Source organism: Electrophorus electricus, chromosome 16 (assembly GCF_013358815.1).
Source record: "Electrophorus electricus isolate fEleEle1 chromosome 16, fEleEle1.pri, whole genome shotgun sequence".
NCBI lineage: Eukaryota > Metazoa > Chordata > Actinopteri > Gymnotiformes > Gymnotidae > Electrophorus > Electrophorus electricus.
Window position 1 is genome coordinate 18007249 of NC_049550.1, and position 20928 is coordinate 18028176.

Here is a 20928-nt window from a genome sequence, read left to right on the forward strand (position 1 = left end):
ACATTCCCCAGGAGTAGGGCTGGAGTTAAACCCTGTAGGGTTATAGATCGCCAGCAGTAGGGTTGGAACCAAAGCTCCTTTCTCAGTTGAATGTAGCTCAGAGGACAGAGTTAAAGAGAAATGAAACATGTGGAGATATAAACAACCAAGTTCATACGAGGGAATCAACCCTCAAACCTCTAAACACCAAAGGATTTTAATTCAATTTAATGTACAAAAATAATTGTCTATAGTTTCCTGTGAAATGATTGAGTTGGCAATTTTCAAACAAGAGAGACATTTTTAAAAACAGAGAAGCATCCAGCCAGGCAAATGGTATATCAAATATTTTTTATTTGTGAAAGAGAATGGCCCCTTAACAGATATTACCCAAAAATGCAGATGTGCAGATGCATGTTTGTATGGGATATAACACGACAGATTAAAATCTTCATCAAGCATCATGTCACAGGAGGAAACCGTAGTAAAAACATTTCCCATTGTCAGATTCTGTAATTCTATTTAATCTAATAGAATATCTGCCATCCCTAGAAGTACAACGAAATGTGTTAAAAATCTTATTTCAAATGCTTGCAACATATGGTCCTTGCACTTTGATCCAACACAGGATTTGTTTAGCACTGAAAATTAACTACAGCTAGCTGTATCCCTCTGTGAGCATCTGCTGCAAACCACTCATGTACGGTCCTGAAAACCACAGGTACAGTCCAGTTAAAGTAGAGTGTGGTACAGACTGTACCATAGGTGACAACTTGCATGCCTAGCCTCCATTATCAGACTGGCGGCCTCCATTATCACTGATCCAACAATGCTTGCATGCACGCTCCTTCCAGACCATACCAACACTTTGCAATTCACAAAATCAATGGCTTTCTAAACTATAAAAATCATCTAATATTTGTCTGTAATGACAACCGATCAAATCTCATTCTACTGCCAATATATTACAAGCACAAGCACAGGTAGGGTGCAGCTCTTCAAGAGGGACAAAGGGTTGATAAGTCCCATCACACCAAAGGAAAAGGAATACCTGATAAGAATACAACACTAACAAAGACACAAAGGTAATGGATATATAACAAAACGTCAGACGCCTCTGAGCCTACTGGACACTTCAGTTACAGCGCTAAGCAGTGCCAGAGGTGAACCATCAGGGGAAATGTTTCTTAGTCCCAGATTAATCTGGATGAGAGAAATGAGTGCAAGGTGTGTTAGATCATGGCAGGAGCTAAACAGATGGGATAGGTTAAAACAGAGGAATGACAATCAACATGGACTCATGAGGGTGAAGTAACAACACGTGATTGGCCGAACAGAGATGGCTGAATGGTGGAGAGAATGTAGTATCCTACCAAAGTAACTGTGAGATGAATAATGTGTAATGATGTGTGTAATTAACAACCAGTGGTTATAAGACACCAGATTCAATACTCAGAGCTCAGTATTGGTGATTTGCATGTTTCCTGCATACATTTGCATTTTCTTATTTGAATTCAGAAATGAACAATCCTAAAGTCATAAAGCAAGGAAAACGTGAAACTGGAAACACACTGGTATAAAGTCAGTCGTCAGGCTACAATTCCAGCTTTAAACAAAAAACAAATGGAAAAACTGGTCTTGGTCAGAAAAAAAACAAGCAACTTTAAAAGATAGCGTCCCATTGGTCACTTGCCCGTGACCTCAGCCAATGTGAAACTCCACCAGAACTTCTCTGTCCAACGGTTCTATATAAAGACACGAGTGAGACATTAGCTGTGGAGAAGAGCCCTGAGAGCTCACTACTGTCCCCTACAGGTCAGCCAGCCCCTCTCCTAGCTCCTCCTCTCCCAGATCCACACCCTCTTTTTCATCTTCCTCTTCTACCAGTTCCTCCTCTTTCACGCCACCATCCACCTTCACGTCTTCAGGCTTGTGCTCCTCGTTGCGTTCCAGCTCCTTTCCATTTTCTACAGCCTCTGCAGCTGGCTCTGCCCCATCACCTGCTGACCCTGTCTCTCCTGTTTTCAGCTTCTGGCTCTCGTTGGGCAGACCAGCTTCTGGCATGTCTTCTGTTGCCAAGGGGTCCTCTGGGTCCTGATCTTCCTGGTCATCTGGGAATGGGTTTTCATTCTGAGATCAAAGAGAGAGTTTTTTTATTTATTAAAAACACACATTACTTTTTTCAAGCAACAGGAATACAGGCAATATTCATTAATCTTATATTCATATGGGATAGAACATACACCAACAATGATTGTGTTTACATATACTTAATAATCCAATAATTGCAGAAAATAAGATTGTCAGTAATCTGATCAATGCATTTACATGCACTTGGTTATTCAGTTAATGGGAAAACTCTGGGTTTACATCAGTCAGGCAATAATCACATTTCTACTTCACAAGCAGCCAATAATCTCACAGAAGGATGACACCTAAACTTCAAACTTCCTGTAAACATGGACCCAGTTTACCAGCCACTATGGATCTTTGTTTTATGGTTATTAATAGTGTGCAACACTGCTCATTTGACAGCTATATTGATGCAAAGATGGAAAGAAGCCCCCCCCCCCCCCCCCCAACAAGCAGGTGCTGCATTTAATTTTGCTAGCTGCTTCCCGAACAGATCTACACTATCTGGTTACATTTGTGAGTATGCACAACTAGAAAATATGAAAGAAATCAGTATAAAAAGTATACATGTGCTCAGAAATCAGATTACTTAGCTAAAATCCAGACATCTTTATTGGATTTCATACTATGATATGAAAAGGTATGCTGTTTATATCACCACTTGAATAATCAGATAACTGGAGAAATCAACTTATGATCAGATTATTAGGTGAGAGTAGGCTTGTGTATAAGATGTGTGTATGGGGATGCGAGAGTGTGTGGGGGTGTGTGTACGCCTGTGTGTGGGGCAAGGGTGTGTGTATGAGGTGTGGAGATGTGTGAATAGGCATGTGTATGAGGGTGTAGGGTACCTTTAGGTAGCTCTCCAGTTTTTTGCGGATGATTTTGTGGTTGAGGATACTGCGGGCCACAGACAGACCAGACCTCTTGGACTCCTCCATCATATACTACACATGACAAAGACAGACATGCTCAGACCTCCTGGACTCATACACTACACCTGAAGTAAAGCTCAAATCATACAGGTCAACATAAAGTACATTACAAACACACCACACTGCACATTCTAATCATGCACAGCATTTAATTGCTTGGGTTTGCATGTGTATCTTGAACCAATTAACGTCATTCAGTTTGAGTGTGTGTGTACCTTGCGGTTGTAGTTGTGGTCGGGTGATCTGAGGTGTTTCTGGATCAGATTGTACTGCATGGGGATGTACATGTCACACGCAGCACAGTGAGCAGCTTCCACCTTCCTCATGAAATGCTCCATACCGATGTCTACACACACACACACACACACACACACACACACACACACACACACACACACACACACACACACACACACACACAATGTAAGATCAACAAAGTAAAACTAGGCTAAAGAAACAGAAAAGGAATATATACTCCTACCCACCTCTGGTCAGGTCTTGCTCCTTCAACACCTGACAGATGGCAGCACTGTGATTTGTTATTTGACACAATGTATTCTCCATCTTCTTATGCTTAATATTCAGGTACTCCTAAAACACACACACACACACACACCTGCAGCAGTCAGGTTGACAGAACTACCTTGATGCTCCCCAGCTTTCATTCGTTATGCTGCAAAGATGCAGATTGTCGTTGCATAGACAGCAGGTGAATCGTTTGTGGGCGGAGCATGCACCTCAAGCTCAGGGGAAGCGCTGAGCCATCGATCAGATCTTCAAAACATAATAACAATAAGCTGACACATTGTTATTTACACTGGGTTTAGAGTTCTGCCATCCAGCATGGCTATGAGTGTAAACCACATCTCTGGCAGTTGCAGTGGATTTACCTAGAATGACTGTCTTGTATTTCAAATACAGTCAACACCCGACTTGCCTTGTTGCTGGTCAGAATGCGTCGAGAAGACTAGCTACAAAATGGTTGTTATTATTATTATGCTAATGAGATTTAATAGGCTCTTCCCACTTGTCTAAGATCAGTTTACATTTACAGCACTTAGCAGACGCACTTGTCCAGAGTGATTTACAATAGATGTCTCTATGCGAGAAACCATTATACTAGGCCATAATCCAAGCTAGAAACCCATCAGAGAAAACACACCCAGGTTTTGGTTAGGAGCATGTGTTCCTAGGTCATCATAAAACAGGGCCACAGAGTGACTGGGCTTGTACCTGCAAGAAGTCCATGGTGTGTTTGGACAACTCGTTGGATAGAAACTTGAAATGATCTTTGTGGAACTTGCTCTCCAGATGTTTCACCATGTCCTCGCTGTAGAATGAGCGGAACTTGCAGATGGAACATGCAAAGGATATCCTGGAGATCACACAATGGGCAGCAGAGATGGCCAATCAGAACAGAGATTTAGAAAAGGGTAGGTCTGTCAAGCACCACCGTGGGAGAGGTACAGGGATATCCAGTTTAGTGCTGCATACATGTGATTCAAGTACATCTCAGATAATTAGCAAGACCCTAAGAGCGGAGACAACAGCAAGGGAATTGCAGGTTAAAGCTGAAGAGAAGTTGGAAAAAAAGGAATGAACCTGACCTCCGAGCAGTTATCTTGATCCCTGACATCTCAAAGAAGCCCCGTCTTTTCTTAGGTTTATCATCAGTGAGCGGGGTCTGTTCACTCTGCAGCTTGGCCTTCAAATGTGACAACTCCTCCTCAATGGACAGAGCTAGAGAGAGAGAGAGAGAGAATCACAAGTAACTGTGGACTACACAGAAAACAGTCTAAAGTTTAAATAGTGAAATACAATCTGTGGTCATAAGCCACTAGACGGAAGGAAACCGGGAGATACATACTGCTACACTCTCCTTCAGCTTCGGAGATCTGCTGAACACACACACACACACACAGTCAGCTCATACTCCTAAAAGTCACACAATCAGAAAAAGGCTCGCACAAACCCCAAACAATCCCTCCTCCTGCCCACTTACACACTCAGAGTCTACCATGGCTGAAATCAGAGTTTCCTTCTTTACTCCCTGATCTGCAGCATCTAGACAGTGAGAGAGGAAGAGCTCAGCTCAGTTTAGACATCTCCAAACGTTTGCTTCTTCATAACAGCACCACTGGCCTAGAGGAGAGCCCTAACTGGCTGCTGGAGCCTTGCGATTGGTCCACACTGACAGGAGGACGGAGCGCAGAGGCCCAGGGGACTCACAGACGTACTGTACATCAACACTGTTCTGCCGTGTCTTTTTTTTTTATCTGTGTGTGGGACAAACCCTCATCCACATCACTGTTCATGAGCCCTGCCTAGATTAAAACTACCTGGTGCCTGGCTGCTAATTGTGCAGTTCCAGGTAGAACGAGCAGAGGGAGTGAGAGCAGCAGTACCGCAGTCTGTGTCGGCAGAACGGGGAAGCTGCCGGTCCTGGAGCTTCATTCTCAGCTGAGCGATCTCCTCTTTAATAGACAAACCTGAGGGCAGGAGAGACAGTCACCACATGAACACAGAGATACACATATACACACACGAACGGTACAATGACATGCTTCTCCTCGTTTATCCCAGCTTCTTTGGAAGATTGGGTCAGAGTGCAAGGTCAGCCATAGTGTGGTGCGGACAGTGTGGAACAGAGTCTTGCTCAAGGGTCCAAGTTTGGCCGCACGGACGAGCCGAGGTTCAAACCCACAGCCTTCCAATTGACAGGACTACAGGAGCCCACCCTCTGGACTGATGAGTGCGGATGAGTCTCTGGCGAACGAGCTGAATACATTCTTTGCTCGCTTCGAGGCTACATCTAGCAGCGATAATGCTAGCAGCACAAATGCCAACGGCGCTAGTGCTAACAGCGCCAATGCTAACGGCGCTAGTGCAAATGGCACTATCGGCGCAGCCAATGGCACATGCGCGGGGCCCACCATAGAACAGCGCCCTCTCATCATCACTGAGAGTGACGTGAGGAGAGTGCTTAAAAGGGTGAATACCAGGAAGGCGATGGGACCAGACGGTATCTACGGGAGGGTCCTCAAAGCCTGCGCAGATCAGCTAGCCCCGGTATTCACCGACATCTTCAATCTCTTCCTGTCGCTCGGTATCGTCCCGTCCAGCTTCAAGCGGTCCACCATCGTCCCCGTCCCGAAGAAACCTCGACCCTCCGACCTCAATGACTACCGCCCTGTCGCCCTCACATCAGTCGTGATGAAGTGCTTTGAAAAGCTAGTCAGAGACTTCATCACATCTTCACTGCCAGCCTCCATGGACCCACTGCAGTTTGCATACCGCCACAACCGCTCCACTGACGATGCAATTGCACATCTGCTCCACACTACACTGACTCACCTGGACGAAGGGAGGAGAAATTATGTTAAAATGCTATTTGTCGACTACAGTTCAGCATTTAACACTATCATCCCCTCCCTACTCACTACTAAGTTGGGGGATCTAGGACTGCATACATCCCTGTGCGACTGGATCTCCAACTTCCTAACAGACAGACCACAATCAGTACGGGTGGGCAACTGCGCCTCATGCATACCTCACCCTCAGCACTGGAGCTCCTCAGGGTTGTGTCCTAAGCCCCCTGCTCTACTCACTGTACACCTACGACTGCACAGCCACTTCCAGCTCTAACAAGTTTGCTGACGACACCGTTGTCGTGGGTCTGATCTCGGACAATGACGAGAGGGCCTACCTGGAGGAGATTAAACACCTGGAAAGCTGGTGCCAGGAAAATAATCTCCTCCTAAACGTCAGTAAAACAAAGGAGCTGATCGTGGATTGCAGCAAGAAGCAGGAGTGGCACTACCAACTTGTGAGGATCAGTGGAACCACGGTGGAGAGAGTAGATAGTTTCAGGTACCTTGGAGTTCACATCTCGCAGGACCTGTCCTGGTCCCGCCATACCAACTCCCTGGCAAAGAAGGCTCGTCAGCGTCTTTACCACCTCAGACACCTAAGAGACTTCAGACTGCCTTCCATGGTACTGCGGAACTTCTACACCTGCACTATCGAGAGCATCCTCACGGGGAACATCACAGTCTGGTTTGGGAATAGCACCAAGCAGGACAGACAAGCACTCCAAAGGGTAGTGCGTTCAGCAGAGCGCATCACTCACACGGAACTTCCTGACCTGCAGACCATCTACTACAAGCGGCGCCAGACCAAGGCCAGGAAAATTGTGAAGGACCCCACCCATCCCAACAATAGACTCTTCTCTCTGTTGAGGTCAGGGAGGCGCTTCCGCTCCCTGAAAACCAAGACAGAGAGGCTGAAGAGGAGCTTCTTCCCACAGGCCATTCGGGCCCTGAATCAGGGAAACTGAAACTGGGACCACCACCACCACCATGTAATATGACTGTATATCTGTACATCTGTATATATAGATTTATACTCAATTACCCTGTTACACAACAACTGTAGATATGTTATTATACAAAATGGATCTGTACATTCTGTAGATTGTGTACATATATACCCAACCATATACATTGTACATTGTGTATATAATCATAATATACATATATTGTACATACATTGTTAATATATTTTTGTACATACATAGAATATATATATATTTATCTGCATATATATATTTTTCTCTATGCACCCCTGTTTCTCTTCCTCAGTTTGGACAGAGCGCTCTCCACCATTTCACTGCGCGTTATACTGTGTATGACTATGTGTGTGACGAATAAATCGAACTTGAACTTGAATTTGATAGTCCAAAGTCCTAACCACAACAGATGGAGTGGGTGTGGGTGGAGTGGTTGTGTGGAAGTTCAGTGCTCACCAGTGGTTTTCTCTTCAGCTGCTTGTGTGGTGACCTGCAGTGGGGACACAAACACACATTGCATTGGCTGCGCAGAGCCGCATGGTTGTTGTACAAACGCACTGGTCACACACCTGCTATCACCTATGTACCCAAATATTCTCTGAAACCTCTGTCCGCAATAACATTAAAGTAATATCAAGAAGAATAACTCTGAAACCCACCGTGGCAGGAGTGCAGGGTTTCTTCCATTCCACCTTCTGTTCAGATGGCTCTGTGGGGAGAGAGAAGCCGTGAGATCAAGTTCAAGAGGTTTTATTGTCATTTCAGCTATATACAAGTACACAACAAAAACGAGACAATGTTCCTCCAGGACCATGGTGCAACATAAAAACAACAGTGCAACAGACAACATGCTACACAAGTTGAGGAGATGAGGAGAAAGAGGAGAGTGAGAGAGAAGCAGACATGACGGGGAGTGGACAGTACCGCAGGTGGCTGCATCCTCTCCTGCCAACTCTGTCTTTCCCATTTTAGACTCCGGCTCATCAGCTGCAGTCAGACTCTGTTTCCTCTTCTTCTGCACCTCTGGCTGAGGTTTTACCTGCTGCTGCTGCCACCATAGCAACAGACCAACATATTAAACACAGATCAACACACGCAGTGTTGGACACTTCGTATCTTGCACGCGCACGCACACGCGCGCGCGCACACACACACACACACACACACACACACACACACACACACAAATGTACATGCTCACATGAAACACACATGTCCGCAGCACTCGCGGTTGGGGTGGCTGGCCCTTCGCCTGGAGATCTGTCAGAAGGCTCAACAGACCCATACACAACTGATCAAGACTCTGACTGTCTACAACAGGTACGACCTTCACACCTTAACCATGAACTACTAGCAGAGACTGTTCATGAGAGGGAGAGCTCCAGGAATAGGGTTGGGTCCCTCCCCACACACCCACCTCATTTAACCAACCTTAAACATGTGGAAATTCTCACGGAAAATATTTCAATTCAATCTCTCATTGGTCAACTCTGATGTCACATGACCAGCTATGAGCCAATAATATTCAACTGGAAAGCAAGTCTAGTCACTGTAATTCAAACCACAGAAAATAAAACAGAACAACGGAACAAAGTAAATGAAAATAAAGAGACTGGAATATAACCCTGACGACGGAAAATTCAACAGTACAAGAAAGAGTGGCAAGACGCCCCCTTGTTACTCCACCCATTAGCAGTGGAGGATTGGGGGTCAATTTCACTTCTCTGAGTGGGAGGGCATGTATACCACAGCAGGTGGAGGATGTGCTGCTCCACTGGCTCAAATACTGGGACAGTTTTCCAGACTGGAGCCAGGTGTACTTGTATACTACAAAAGATGCAACCCAGTGACGGAGTGGCGAGTGGAGTAACAGAATATAACTTCCACACGTATCTCCACCCTTCAGGCTGGGCAGGCTGGAGTAGGAGGGTTTGGGGGGAGGGGGTTGGTTGATGGTTCAAGTCCAGTGTTTTACTTGAGGTACTTACTCGGTTGAGGGGCCTCTTGCGGGTGCGTTTTCGGTTGGCCCTTTGGCCCCCTCCAAAGTGCCGGACAGGATAGTCCTGGGAGCCATGCTGGGGCTGGTACGCCCCACTCTCGGGGTACATGCGGTGGGCCAGGAGCGACGGCAGCTTGCCACGTCCTGAGGGGGAGGGGCCTTGCCCTCCGTTCCGCCCACCTCCACCCCCCACAGAGGAGGAATCTTGCCAACGGCCAAAGCCGTGCCCTCCTTGTGCCCCGCCCCTCTGCGGAGATATCTGCCCCGCCCCCCAGCTGGAGCCTGAGAAGGCATCTCGAACCTGCCGCATTTGGGCAGGTCCATACGAGGAGAGTCCGTCAAAGCCGCCACCCCCTCCTGCTCCTCCCATCGCCCCGAAGCCCATACCTCCACGCTGGGCCATCACGTCGCCCCGGGAGTCACCATAACCATAGTTACCGGAACTGTAGAGATCACGTGGGCCAAGGGCAGAGGAGCGCGAGTCGTAAGACTCGTACTGGTCAAACCTGCAGAGGGAGGGAGGCGCAGAGCAAGCAGACATGAAGCAGTGACAACCCTCAGAATTTTACTTTCCATTTCTCCTTCACACCCTTATTTCCCTCTGGATTCACTCACTCTCTCCCTCACTGTCCCACCAATTAGTCCCCCTCACACTTTCTTCACAAGTTTCTTGCATGAAAGACAGTGAAAGTTAAATTGTTGCATTTCATTGCAAGATGCATTATGACAGTGAATATTCATTCAAACCGCTCACCACTCAGCACCCACTAACTGTATGGCCTTATACGCGGTCAGAGAAGGTCGCGCCCTGACCTCACTCAAGCCGTTATGGAACAGGGTAAAGAAGGGATAGAGCACAGGCTACTGTGAGACTGTGGCTTAAACATATGGTTGCAAGAAACAGCATGAACACGAGCTGACTGAACTGCTACTTGACTGGATACAATTAAGGAACTGAGGAGTGATTTGACAGATATACATTATGGACTATTACAATACACAGAGACATCTTTTGGTAGATTTTGTACTCACTGAAAGAAGACGGCCATCAGACAGCCCCAGATTTCTCTACTATTGTAGACGTGTGGAAGACTACTCAGTGCTGAGGCTCCAAACTGGGTCTATTCACTCAGTAAAATCTGGATTCACTCACTATGACCTGGATTCACTCAGTAACATCTGGTGTCATTCACTTTTAACCAAACAGAGGCCTTCAGACACACAAAGCCCGCTGTGCAGAGAAGTACAGTGTGGGGAAACTACTCTACCTGGCCCTGTGTAAGAAAAATGCATGGGAAACTGTGTTACTGGGCCCTGTGAGAAGCACTATTTGGGAAGCTGTGCTCCCTGACACCTGTGTCAGAAGACAGTGGGAAACTGTGCTCCCTGGCCCTGTCTCAGAAGACTGTATGTGAAACAGTGTTACCTGTCCCTCCGTCTGCCTCCACACACACCCCCCTCAAGCTGCGCCAGCACATCGAGCCGTTGGTTTATTTTGGCAATAACATCGTCCGCATTCGTTCGCGTTGCCGACAGGAGAGGTGCCCCCGACAGACTACTCTTCATCTGCCCCCCACCACCGCTGCCGCCGAACCCTCCTCCGCCATAAGCACCTCCACCTGACATGGAGTCCTTGTAGCCATAGAGGTCGTAGCTTCCTGAGCCTCAGAGGAGAGGAAAGGGATGACAGGTACTTCAGTCCAGGAGTCGTCAGGTGACAACAACACTGCAGTTAACAACCGTTCAATGTGCACCACAGCAAAGACAACAAATCAAACACCAAGAGATCTGCACGAGAGCAGTGTCCTGTGCCTGTGCGCTTTTTGTGAGAAACGTGCAGAGATGCACTTTAACTGGCTCTCACCTCTGCTGGAAGAGCTTTCTCCCCAGCTAGAGAACCCTGCACAGAGAAGACCAAGAGAAAATAACGTTTGAACAAATGACACGAAATATGCAGATACAAATGATCAATCAAATCAAGAATTCATGGAACACTGCAATTCATCTATCTAGATAATCGGCTCCGGAGCGTCCATAAAGCCTGGAAAAAAACACTATGGGGTCCTTGTGTACTACCACAACTAATACAAATATCTAACGTTGCGTCTTCTGCACATCACGTTTGGATCCTCATGTACATTGCTAAAGTTCTGTATTTTACACACAATCACAGACAATGAGCATAATGGTGCCTGCAACAATATTCATTTAATTTTATGTGTTATGAAACAGAGCACCACAGCTAAGAGAGAGTAAGTTTGCCAAATATAATTTGAAGTCAGTAACGAAACCTTAGCTAGGCTATCTTACCTAGCTAACTAGCTAACCTAAATTCGCTGGGGTCCTCTTTTTTGATAACTGAGACCAAACCGGTTTGCCAGTAGAGTAAAACTTTAACGCTAGATAAAATAACTAGTTAGCTAACCCATTTTAATTATGCTAGCTATCCAGCTAACATGGGGCAGTTTGAGGCGAAGGAACGCACAAACATACAAGGTCACTAATATTATAAAACAGCTTTAGACACCGGAATGATCTCGCTAACAGAATTGCCTTACCTAAACCAAATCCACGACTGTCCATATTAACTTCGAAGCGCGGATTGTAAATCCGTAGCTAGCTAATCTTCACGGTAGAAAGCGTTTTCTCTTCTTCTTCTTCTTCTTCATGCGGTCAATGGCATTTCGCGCAAGGTTTGCACATACTGCCACCTTCTGTGCTCAGACAGAAGTGCTCAGGACGACGCAATCAACTGGCATGTGAGGCGTCAAGCGTCTCCCTCAGGGAAGGGGGGAAGAGATGCTTTTTGAAAGCATTTTCATTCCGAATGTATTTTAATTTCTTCAAGACAGTACATTTATCAAGAATTCCAAAAACCTACTTTTCTTGATTTTCTCAGGATCAAATCGACCTTAAACATTGAGCAACTGCAACGACTGCAACAATATAAAGAGCCCACACAACACTAGGATTGAATTGCTATTACTCCTGGAGCCAGTGCCAGATGAAACCCTGAGGAAGCCTATACAGGCAGTCAAAATCTTGCCCCGCCCCATGTAAATGATTTCCTAATCCTTTTTTTTTCTTTTTCTGTTGTTGTAGGGTGCCTACAGTGATATCTCTCTCTCTCTCACACACACACACACACACACACACACACACACACACACACACACACACACACACACACACACACACACCAGTTAATTTCTGACAAACACTGAGAACTACAGCTTCACATTTTGGACTGTTCCATCTGTTTCTATATCCTTAATTTGGTCTTGTGTTGAGGTGCTGAAAAAAATATGAGAATGCAAAAATATTTTCCCCCCTTCATACATTACTGGCTTGGCAGCTTTCTTCCCCAAACTGCCTCAACAAACACAGATACTTGAAGAAATTTGCCATAAATTACTAACAGGAGTGGCACATGCCAGATGGAATTTACCTTCAAGACTGTTGGGCCCTGTCTTTGAGAAGAAGGCTACTTTTGTAACGCTCAACATGGGGGCTGTATCACAGCAAGTCACGCTTTCTATAAAAGGGACACAGTCGCTATGCTGAGCCTTACCATTTATTTTTAGCCAGTGTCCGGTCTCGTATTATGTCTGACTGAATGCAAAATACCAGTCGACTCTAGGCTACACTGAAGCTACAATATAACCAAAGTTATTAACTATATAGAAGTTTATTCCGTATCTCACTGGTAAATCCAAAATTAACATTATAGGAGAGCTAACTAATTAATAAGCCAATATATTAGTCATTAAAACAAAATAGTCAAATAAACGAAATTGCACACACAGAGGAGACATGCAGTGAGCTACTGCATCTAACAGCAAAGCAACCTAGCCATCAGCTCTCTACTTTCCTAAAAAACAGTTGAGTCTCTAGCTAGTTAACTAGCCATTTTCCCTCAGAAGGGTAAAACAGCTTGCTAACTAGTTAATTGTCTAGTTGGCGTAGTTATTAATCAGTAAAGTGTTAATGAAGCTTCAAATAAAGTGAAAACTTGTCAGTACCTGTATCCAAACTATATAGAAAGTTCATCAGGTAAAATAAATGAAAGCTAGTTTTTGTGAGACTCGATAATTGTGCTCAAAAATCCCCTTTTATTGGTTTAATACAGATAATTCGCTAACAATAAAATATTATAATTATAAATTATACATACAAATTATATAAAGATAAGACGTACATGTATACATACGCAGCCATTTTTATATAATAATATAGCAAATTTGGAATATAGCAAAACATATATTTTTTGTAACTAAACACTTCATATATACAGATATACAGTATTGTAAGAAATTACAGTACAGGCCCAAAGGTGACTGGATTACCCTGCTGTACTCAATGGCATCATTATCATCATCAAAGGTCCAAACCAGGGCATCTCTCCTAACCCGTGGAGACCATTTGTCTTATTTAACATATGAAAAGCAAACCAGGATGGCTGCAGCAGCTCTTGCTATGGATATAAAAGACGTAATCAAAGGCATTTTGAGAGTGAGTGATCAACATCCATCACAGACAATGGGAACTGGCCTAGACATGAAGGTGTCAGAAATCCATTTACATTGAGCCATCATGGATAGAACTGCAGTAACACTGGTGACACAGAATTGAGGTCACATCCTTAAAGGGAGCGGTTGTTGTGGGATTAATATTTATATATATATAAAACATGAAAGAGGTACTTGATCCAAATGGTCTGAGCCCTATGACTGCCACATCAAGATTTCCTTCTATTCTCACATCTGCTTCTATTACTTTACACATTTTAATGATTTTTTCTATCGTGCAAAGTGTACAAAACGGAGAGGGCTGCAAAGTCACATTAAATAACGAAAATATCCAGCTTATTCCTGTGAATGTTTTACATTTAAAAATGCACTGAGATGATAGGTAAGTACACAGTGTTTGTATACTGTTACACCAATAAGAAAAATATCTTAGGACAGGCAGTCCCCTTTGGAGTTCCTCTCATTTGGAGTTGGTCCAGCCTACAGAAATACATACTTCAAGATTATTAAATCATTAGCTGGATCGCCGTGAAGTCCAACTGCCTATAATTTCCACTTATACAAGCAACCATGTTGTAAAATATTGTGCTACTCAGTCTGACTGAAAGAGGTGTATTTGGCAAAAAATGGACTAATACATATGTTAGAAACTGGTATAAAGTGACCAGTCCTTCGGGTTCGATCTCCTCCAAGTTACCCTATGCCCTCTGCGCTCTGTAGCCGGATCAATCCGGGGAAGTCAAGAGACACTGACACCAAGGTAGTGAATCAAGGGAGTTCCACTTTATTGAGGGAAGCACAGAGTATATATGTGTCCTATATCTACTATCTAAATCTACAGGATGACGGGGAAAAGTGAGGCATGTTCTAAGGATCTACGTAGAAAGGAAAGAGACATGGTTAGTAAAGATTGGATTTTCTCTGCATTAACAAGCCACGAGCTGTTCCCGTGCCCGCCATGAGCCACTCCTGTGCTTAGAGAGAGACAGAGAGAGAGAGAAAGAGAAAGGGAGGGGTAAAGGAGACAAGAAGAGGAAGCGGATGACCTCGGGCGACCAGATAACGGTCAAGCTGCCATGTCATGACTGATAAGCAGAGACCTTGTATTGTGTGCCTGAAGACAGATAGGCTGCAGGATCTAACAGCATACCCTCTTTTGGATGTATTGAGAGGGTTTTCACAGGCAATTACTGCATACGTGTTTCTTTAAAGTACTCAAAAAAAATGAAGCTCCTCCCACACTCTAAGCAGTGATACAGTTCACTGTGTGAATGTGCTCATGTCTTTGGAGAACTCTGTACAGTATGGCTCTTCCCACTCTCTGAACAGTTAAAAGACTTTTCTCCTGTGTGAACACACTGGTGTGTGTGAAGAGCACTCCACATAAAACTTTTCCCACACTCTGAGCAGTGATACGGCTTCTCTCCTGTCTGAATGTGCTGGTGTGTGAAGAGTCTTCCATGAAGTAAAACTCTTTCCACACTATGAGCAGTGATATGGCTTTTCTCCTGTGTGAAGGCGCTGGTGTCGTTGGAGATGACTCTGTCTAATAAAACTCTTCCCACACTCTGAGCAGTGATATGGTTTCTCTCCTGTGTGAGTATGTTGGTGTGTGCGAAGATTCTGCTGTGTAATATAACTCTTTCCACATTCTGAGCAGTGATACGGCTTCTCTCCTGTGTGAATGCGCTGGTGATTTTGGAGAGTATTCCGTAGAGTAAAACTTTTTCCACACTCTGAGCAGTGATATGGCTTCTCTCCTGTGTGAATGCGCTGGTGTTGTTGGAGAAGACTCTGTCTACTAAAACGCTTCCCACACTCTGAGCAGTGATACAGCTTCTCACCTGTGTGAGTATGTTGGTGTGTGCGAAGATTCTGCTGTGTATTAAAACCATTTCCACATTCTGAACAGTGATACGGCTTCTCTCCTGTGTGAATGCGCTGGTGTCTTTGGAGATGACTCTGTCCAATAAATCTATTACCACACTCTGAGCAGTAATATGGCTTCTCTCCTGTGTGAATGCGCAGGTGTCTTTGGAGACCACCCTTTGTAGTAAAGCTCTTCCCACACTCTGAGCAGTAATACGGCTTCTCTCCTGTGTGAATGCGCTGGTGTGTGTGAAGAGCACTCCACACAGTAAAGCTCTTGCCACATTCTGAGCAGTGATACGGCTTCTCTCCTGTGTGAATGCGCTGGTGTCTTTGGAGAATAACTTTTGTAGTAAAACTCTTGCCACACTCTGAGCAGTGATACGGCTTCTCTCTTGTGTGAAAGCGCTGGTGTTGTTGGAGGCTACTCTGTCTAGTAAAACTCTTTCCACACTCTGAGCAGTGGTGAGTTCTCTCGTTTTCAATATCATTCTGTGAATGTCTGTGAAGTGTGTTGGTGTGAAGAGTATCAGAGGATGTTTGTGGAGTAATCAAGCTTTTTTGGGGCGCCACATTTTCATTTTTAATTCCTCCTGATTTCAGCAATCTGACGTACTCCTCAACGTGGCATCTACTGATGTGTTTGTGGAGGTAATTTTGAGCTGTGCAGGAAAGTTGACACACGGAGCAGGAAAAGACTTGAGATTGGCCGTCCTTCCTTTCTGGAGGGGAAAAAGAGGACACTGCAAACTCAGTTTGAATTGCAACAATTATGACAAAGAACTGTTTGGGGACCTACATAATGTAAACAATGTTTATACTGCTTAAGGTCAAGAAAAAAAAATAACCATGAGACAGAAATAACGAAAAAAAAATGGCTTTCAAAAGTTAATTCAGTAGATTTTCATTTCCGCTTATCTAAGGAAGCTATGAACTACTGCTTTCCTGGGTCAATCACAGCCATGTCACATCTTGAGCTTGATATTTGAACAATGAACAAAGCTGAGCTAAATTGGGTGTGTTAGTTGGGGAAACACTCATGTTTAGCTGTACTGTTTCTTTTTTTCAAACAGTGTTCTACCATGAGATCACACACACACATACAACAGTTAATGTCTGAAAAACAACACAAGACATCAATTAAAAATATTACATTTTCACATTTCTATATGCCAACCTGATCTATGGGATCTGGGCTTCTTCCGGACTGTTCCAATCTGTTGGTCCATAGGGGTGCTATGGTGTACAGAGACCAATATCCCTTCCGCATCTGAGGTGGTACAGGCCTCGGTCTTCACATCCTTACAGAGGTAATGACGAAAGAACAAAAACTCATTTACCAAAACAGGCTAATGAAACAACAGCCCTTATGTATTTTCTCATCTTATGAGCCCCATGGACAATAGTGTCAAGAACCATATCAAGTCAAAAAGCAAAATCTGAAAACGCAATTCATCTGACCTGATGGGAAGAAAATTTGAAAAATGTTATTTCTTCCTATAGAACACCTGACTGATCTCATCTGGTATATATCAAGCACTTCACACACCCAAGCATTACCATAACTATTGCATCTCTTTCACCATCTAGCCCATCAAGCCCTCACAAATTTGCCCTGTAACACCCAAAACAAGCATTACCTCTTTAAACTCTTATAATTTTTACTGTCTACCCACCCCCTCCCAAATTTTTACTGTTTTCATAGTTTCTTTTTAGATGGAAAGCACCTCATGGATCTGTTGTATAAACCTCATCACTCACACAGGATAAAGAATATCCATAAGGGTGCGCTTTTAACGCTCGTGTAGCTTTTGCGTGCATCAATAAAAGGGTGAAAACTGGTGTAGTTTCACATCAATGAAAGTGTTTCTTTTACCTGAATTTCTCTAGTTATCTCTTCTAGCTTCAATTCATCCTCTAGAATGGGTTCAGAAACCTTCTGAAAATCTCCTGCACTCTCCTCTGTCTTTATACAGAGCTATAAAGGAGACAGACAAACACCAGAATATTTAAATATCTGCATTTTAACAACTATTCCATACATCTTTTTATAAGCAGTATTTAAATATACAAACAATTTGAATTATCAAAATAACATTATATAAAGGTGTGGTGAAAGAATAAAAAGGTGCACATGAATGAACCATTAGTGAGAAGAATAATCAGATTCACAACTTTTCAGGCACGTCATATCACATTCTTGTTCTGTGTTGATTATACATGTTTATATTATGTAGGCTTCTTTAGTACCTCCACCAGCCCTAAGGTCTATGAACTCATTCATGCTGTTGAGAATACAGCACTCTATCCATTTATACAAGTGAATTATAGCTAAACCTGGAGTTAACCATTTAAATGGACATCTATAAGAATCAGATGCTGCAGATTTTAAGATTGAGCTCCATTTGGATTGTTACTAAGAATCCCATTCTAATTCAAATTGCTGAAAAGTGCTGAATTTCCATGCATTTCCCATAATTAACTGGTTTAATTGTCAATGTAAAGTAAAAATCACAAATGTTTTACCAGTGAGTGAACAGGAGCCTGGGCTTCTGATGATTTTACTGTGGAAGGTGTCAGGTTTGCTGGTGCTGGAACACAGAAATAACCACATCTCCAGTCTCATGAAGCCTTCTAGAAACTAGCATGGATCATTCAAACCATAACTTTTAAATGTAAAATTGCCCTTCAAAGATCATGTTCTTCTAAAGGTAGTCCACCTTACTTTTAAATGAGAGCAAACTTTTTCTAACACTTACCTGGAGCTTTCCTCTCCAGACTGGGTGTCCACTCATCCTCCATATCACTGTGGTGAGTAGGGGGCACCTCTGTCTGGAGTCTACCTTGTCTCATAAATGCAGGGACAATGCAGTTCCACCCTAAAAGATTCAAGCAGAGAAAAAAAAGTGATACACTAGATTTTGGTCTGCACTCCCCAGACAGACAGCTAATTCTTAATTCACAACTTAACACACTTCCATGTATTCTCTAATAGACTGTGTTTATATATAATGTTCAGCCTAATAGAGGGAATATTTGGCATATTATGACAAAGGTTTACATCTTCATTTATTCCCATCCCAAGTAATTGACCAGCATCTCAGTGAGAGAAGGCTACTCTTGTAACGCTCAACATGGTGGCTGTATCACAGCAAGTCACGCTTTCTATATCCTTAATTTGGTCTTGTGTTGAGGTGCTGAAAAAAATATGAGAATGCAAAATATTTCCCCCCCTTCATACATTACTGGCTTGGCAGCTTTCTTCCCCAAACTGCCTCAACAAACCCAGATACTTGAACAAATTTGCCATAAATTACTAACAGGAGTGGCACATGCCAGATGGAATTTACCTTCAAGACTGTTGGGCCCTGTCTTTGAGCGTTTTGTAACGCTCAACATGGGGGCTGTATCACAGCAAGTCACGCTTTCTATAAAAGGGACACAGTCGCTATGCTGAGCCTTACCATTTATTTTTAGCCAGTGTCCGGTCTCGTATTATGTCTGACTGAATGCAAAATACCAGTCGACTCTAGGCTACACTGAAGCTACAATATAACCAAAGTTATTAACTATATAGAAGTTTATTCCGTATCTCACTGGTAAATCCAAAATTAACATTATAGGAGAGCTAACTAATTAATAAGCCAATATATTAGTCATTAAAACAAAATAGTCAAATAAACGAAATTGCACACACAGAGGAGACATGCAGTGAGCTACTGCATCTAACAGCAAAGCAACCTAGCCATCAGCTCTCTACTTTCCTAAAAAACAGTTGAGTCTCTAGCTAGTTAACTAGCCATTTTCCCTCAGAAGGGTAAAACAGCTTGCTAACTAGTTAATTGGCAAGGTAGCGTAGTTATTAATCAGTAAAGTGTTAATGAAGCTTCAAATAAAGTGAAAACTTGTCAGTACCTGTAACCAAACTAACTAGAAAGTTAGATAGTTAGCTAAGCTAGTTAACAAAACTTCAGTTTAATTTCCTTCGAGTTTTAAGCACGATACCCACCTCGAATATAAAAACGAGTTTCTGTGAGACTCAACCGATATCTGCCGCCCGAAAATCCCTTTTCTGTCGGCGTGAATATTGAAGCGAACAGCGATTGCAGCGATAGCTAGAACAATGTCTTTCTGCAGTCGGCTACTTTGGTGTTGCGTAATGCCACGCCCCTTTTTGGATGAAGACAGCCTCTAATTTAACTGGCCGTACAAGCAAAAGTGTTCTTTGCAAACTTAATGGCATAAATTAAGAACGTCGAATTGATTTTTAGCTATTAGGAGCCGAAATCTTTTGATATATATGATATGTTTGTTTACAAATGTATATATGAATTTTTATTGCTATGTGTTCAGTACAGCTCTGCTCAATCTGTAGTACTTTACTGTACTTTGCTTCTACCCACTGGAATAAAAGTCTAACATTTATCTTCAGGTTTGGAGAGACGTCTTTAAATGGATTACCAGCTCATCACAGTGGAAAATACATCTATACTCCCAATGAACAGATATATTCATTATCCTACTAGGAATACAAATGTAAGACACATCAAGTCTAATAAGATACAAATCCCTAGAAGTACAAATGAAGAACTACAAATCAATAGAAGCACCCTTACTGGGAGGATGCAATACTCCAGTGCTCTTGATTTTACTGATACAAAGTGTACCCATAAAAGTATTTATATCTACTATCTAAACAATACTATCCCCCTCTTTAAACAGGAAACCCCTCCATTTCAGCATCTGGGCCATTCCATCTTGATCAAAAGGGTAGTACATAGAAATTAACACATAACAGGACAAAATCATAACAATTGACAGGAACCTATATAAACAACACATAAATATTATGGCCATTAATTATGTGTACATGTCTTTTTACACAAGATAGTTTGATCTATTCTGTTTTCTCTTTTTTACAGGTGTTTCAAGTCATCAGTGTAAACGTTTAATGCATATTATGTTTATAGATTGTTCTTTAACACAGTTAAGGTAAAGTGTACCTGACCTTAGATTTAGTGATGTATTTACACCATCACTTGTACTTGTGATGTACTTGTGATGTACTTACACCATCACAGGGCCTCAAAGTAGGTTCTAGATGTGGTGTGACTGAAGATGATTTTCAGCTGCCTC

At 43.3% G+C, this 20928-nt stretch overlaps 2 protein-coding genes across 3 annotated transcripts; both read right to left on the reverse strand.

The window, feature by feature from the left end:
- Nucleotides 1-310: 310 nt before the first annotated feature.
- LOC113592298 (A-kinase anchor protein 8-like) lies at nt 311-12069 on the reverse strand. 2 transcript variants are annotated; one of them, XM_035535161.1, is made up of 16 exons: nt 11953-12069; nt 11259-11294; nt 10821-11058; nt 9384-9900; nt 8320-8440; nt 8055-8104; nt 7852-7885; nt 5453-5536; nt 5050-5111; nt 4915-4945; nt 4655-4787; nt 4281-4422; nt 3533-3638; nt 3263-3393; nt 2964-3059; nt 311-2109 (listed from the first exon to the last, which is right to left on the reverse strand). In XM_035535161.1, the coding sequence occupies exons 1-16, from the start codon at nt 11975-11977 to the stop codon at nt 1789-1791; spliced, it is 2127 nt and encodes a 708-aa protein (XP_035391054.1). In that variant the 5' UTR covers nt 11978-12069; the 3' UTR covers nt 311-1788. The 2 variants fall into 2 exon arrangements, with proteins under 2 accessions (XP_035391054.1, XP_035391053.1); XM_035535160.1 differs by having other exon boundaries at nt 8320-8443.
- A 2673-nt stretch (nt 12070-14742) lies between these two features.
- On the reverse strand, nt 14743-19945 carry LOC113592295 (zinc finger protein 501-like). The gene is made up of 6 exons (XM_027033126.2): nt 19802-19945; nt 18552-18671; nt 18319-18383; nt 17669-17770; nt 16970-17093; nt 14743-16514 (listed from the first exon to the last, which is right to left on the reverse strand). Exons 2-6 carry the CDS (start codon nt 18643-18645, stop codon nt 15406-15408), a joined length of 1494 nt encoding a protein of 497 aa, XP_026888927.2. The 5' UTR covers nt 18646-18671; nt 19802-19945; the 3' UTR covers nt 14743-15405.
- Nucleotides 19946-20928: the final 983 nt, after the last annotated feature.

Bases quoted from the DNA above. Each gene is read 5' to 3' on its own strand.
- LOC113592298 (XM_035535160.1), bottom strand. From the start codon at position 11,977: ATGGACAGTCGTGGATTTGGTTTAG. The intron at 4,946-5,049 runs GTAAGTGGGCAG...GTGTGTGTTCAG, and splicing joins CCATGGTAGACTCTGAGTGT to CAGATCTCCGAAGCTGAAGG. The intron at 3,394-3,532 runs GTGGGTAGGAGT...GTGTGTGTGTAG, and splicing joins GGAGCAAGACCTGACCAGAG to ACATCGGTATGGAGCATTTC.
- LOC113592295 (XM_027033126.2), bottom strand. From the start codon at position 18,645: ATGAGACAAGGTAGACTCCAGACAGAGGTGCCCCCTACTCACCACAGT. The intron at 17,771-18,318 runs GTAAAACATTTG...TCTCCTTTATAG, and splicing joins AGGCTCCTGTTCACTCACTG to CTCTGTATAAAGACAGAGGA. The intron at 16,515-16,969 runs GTTGGCATATAG...TTTCCCCTCCAG, and splicing joins GCCCAGATCCCATAGATCAG to AAAGGAAGGACGGCCAATCT.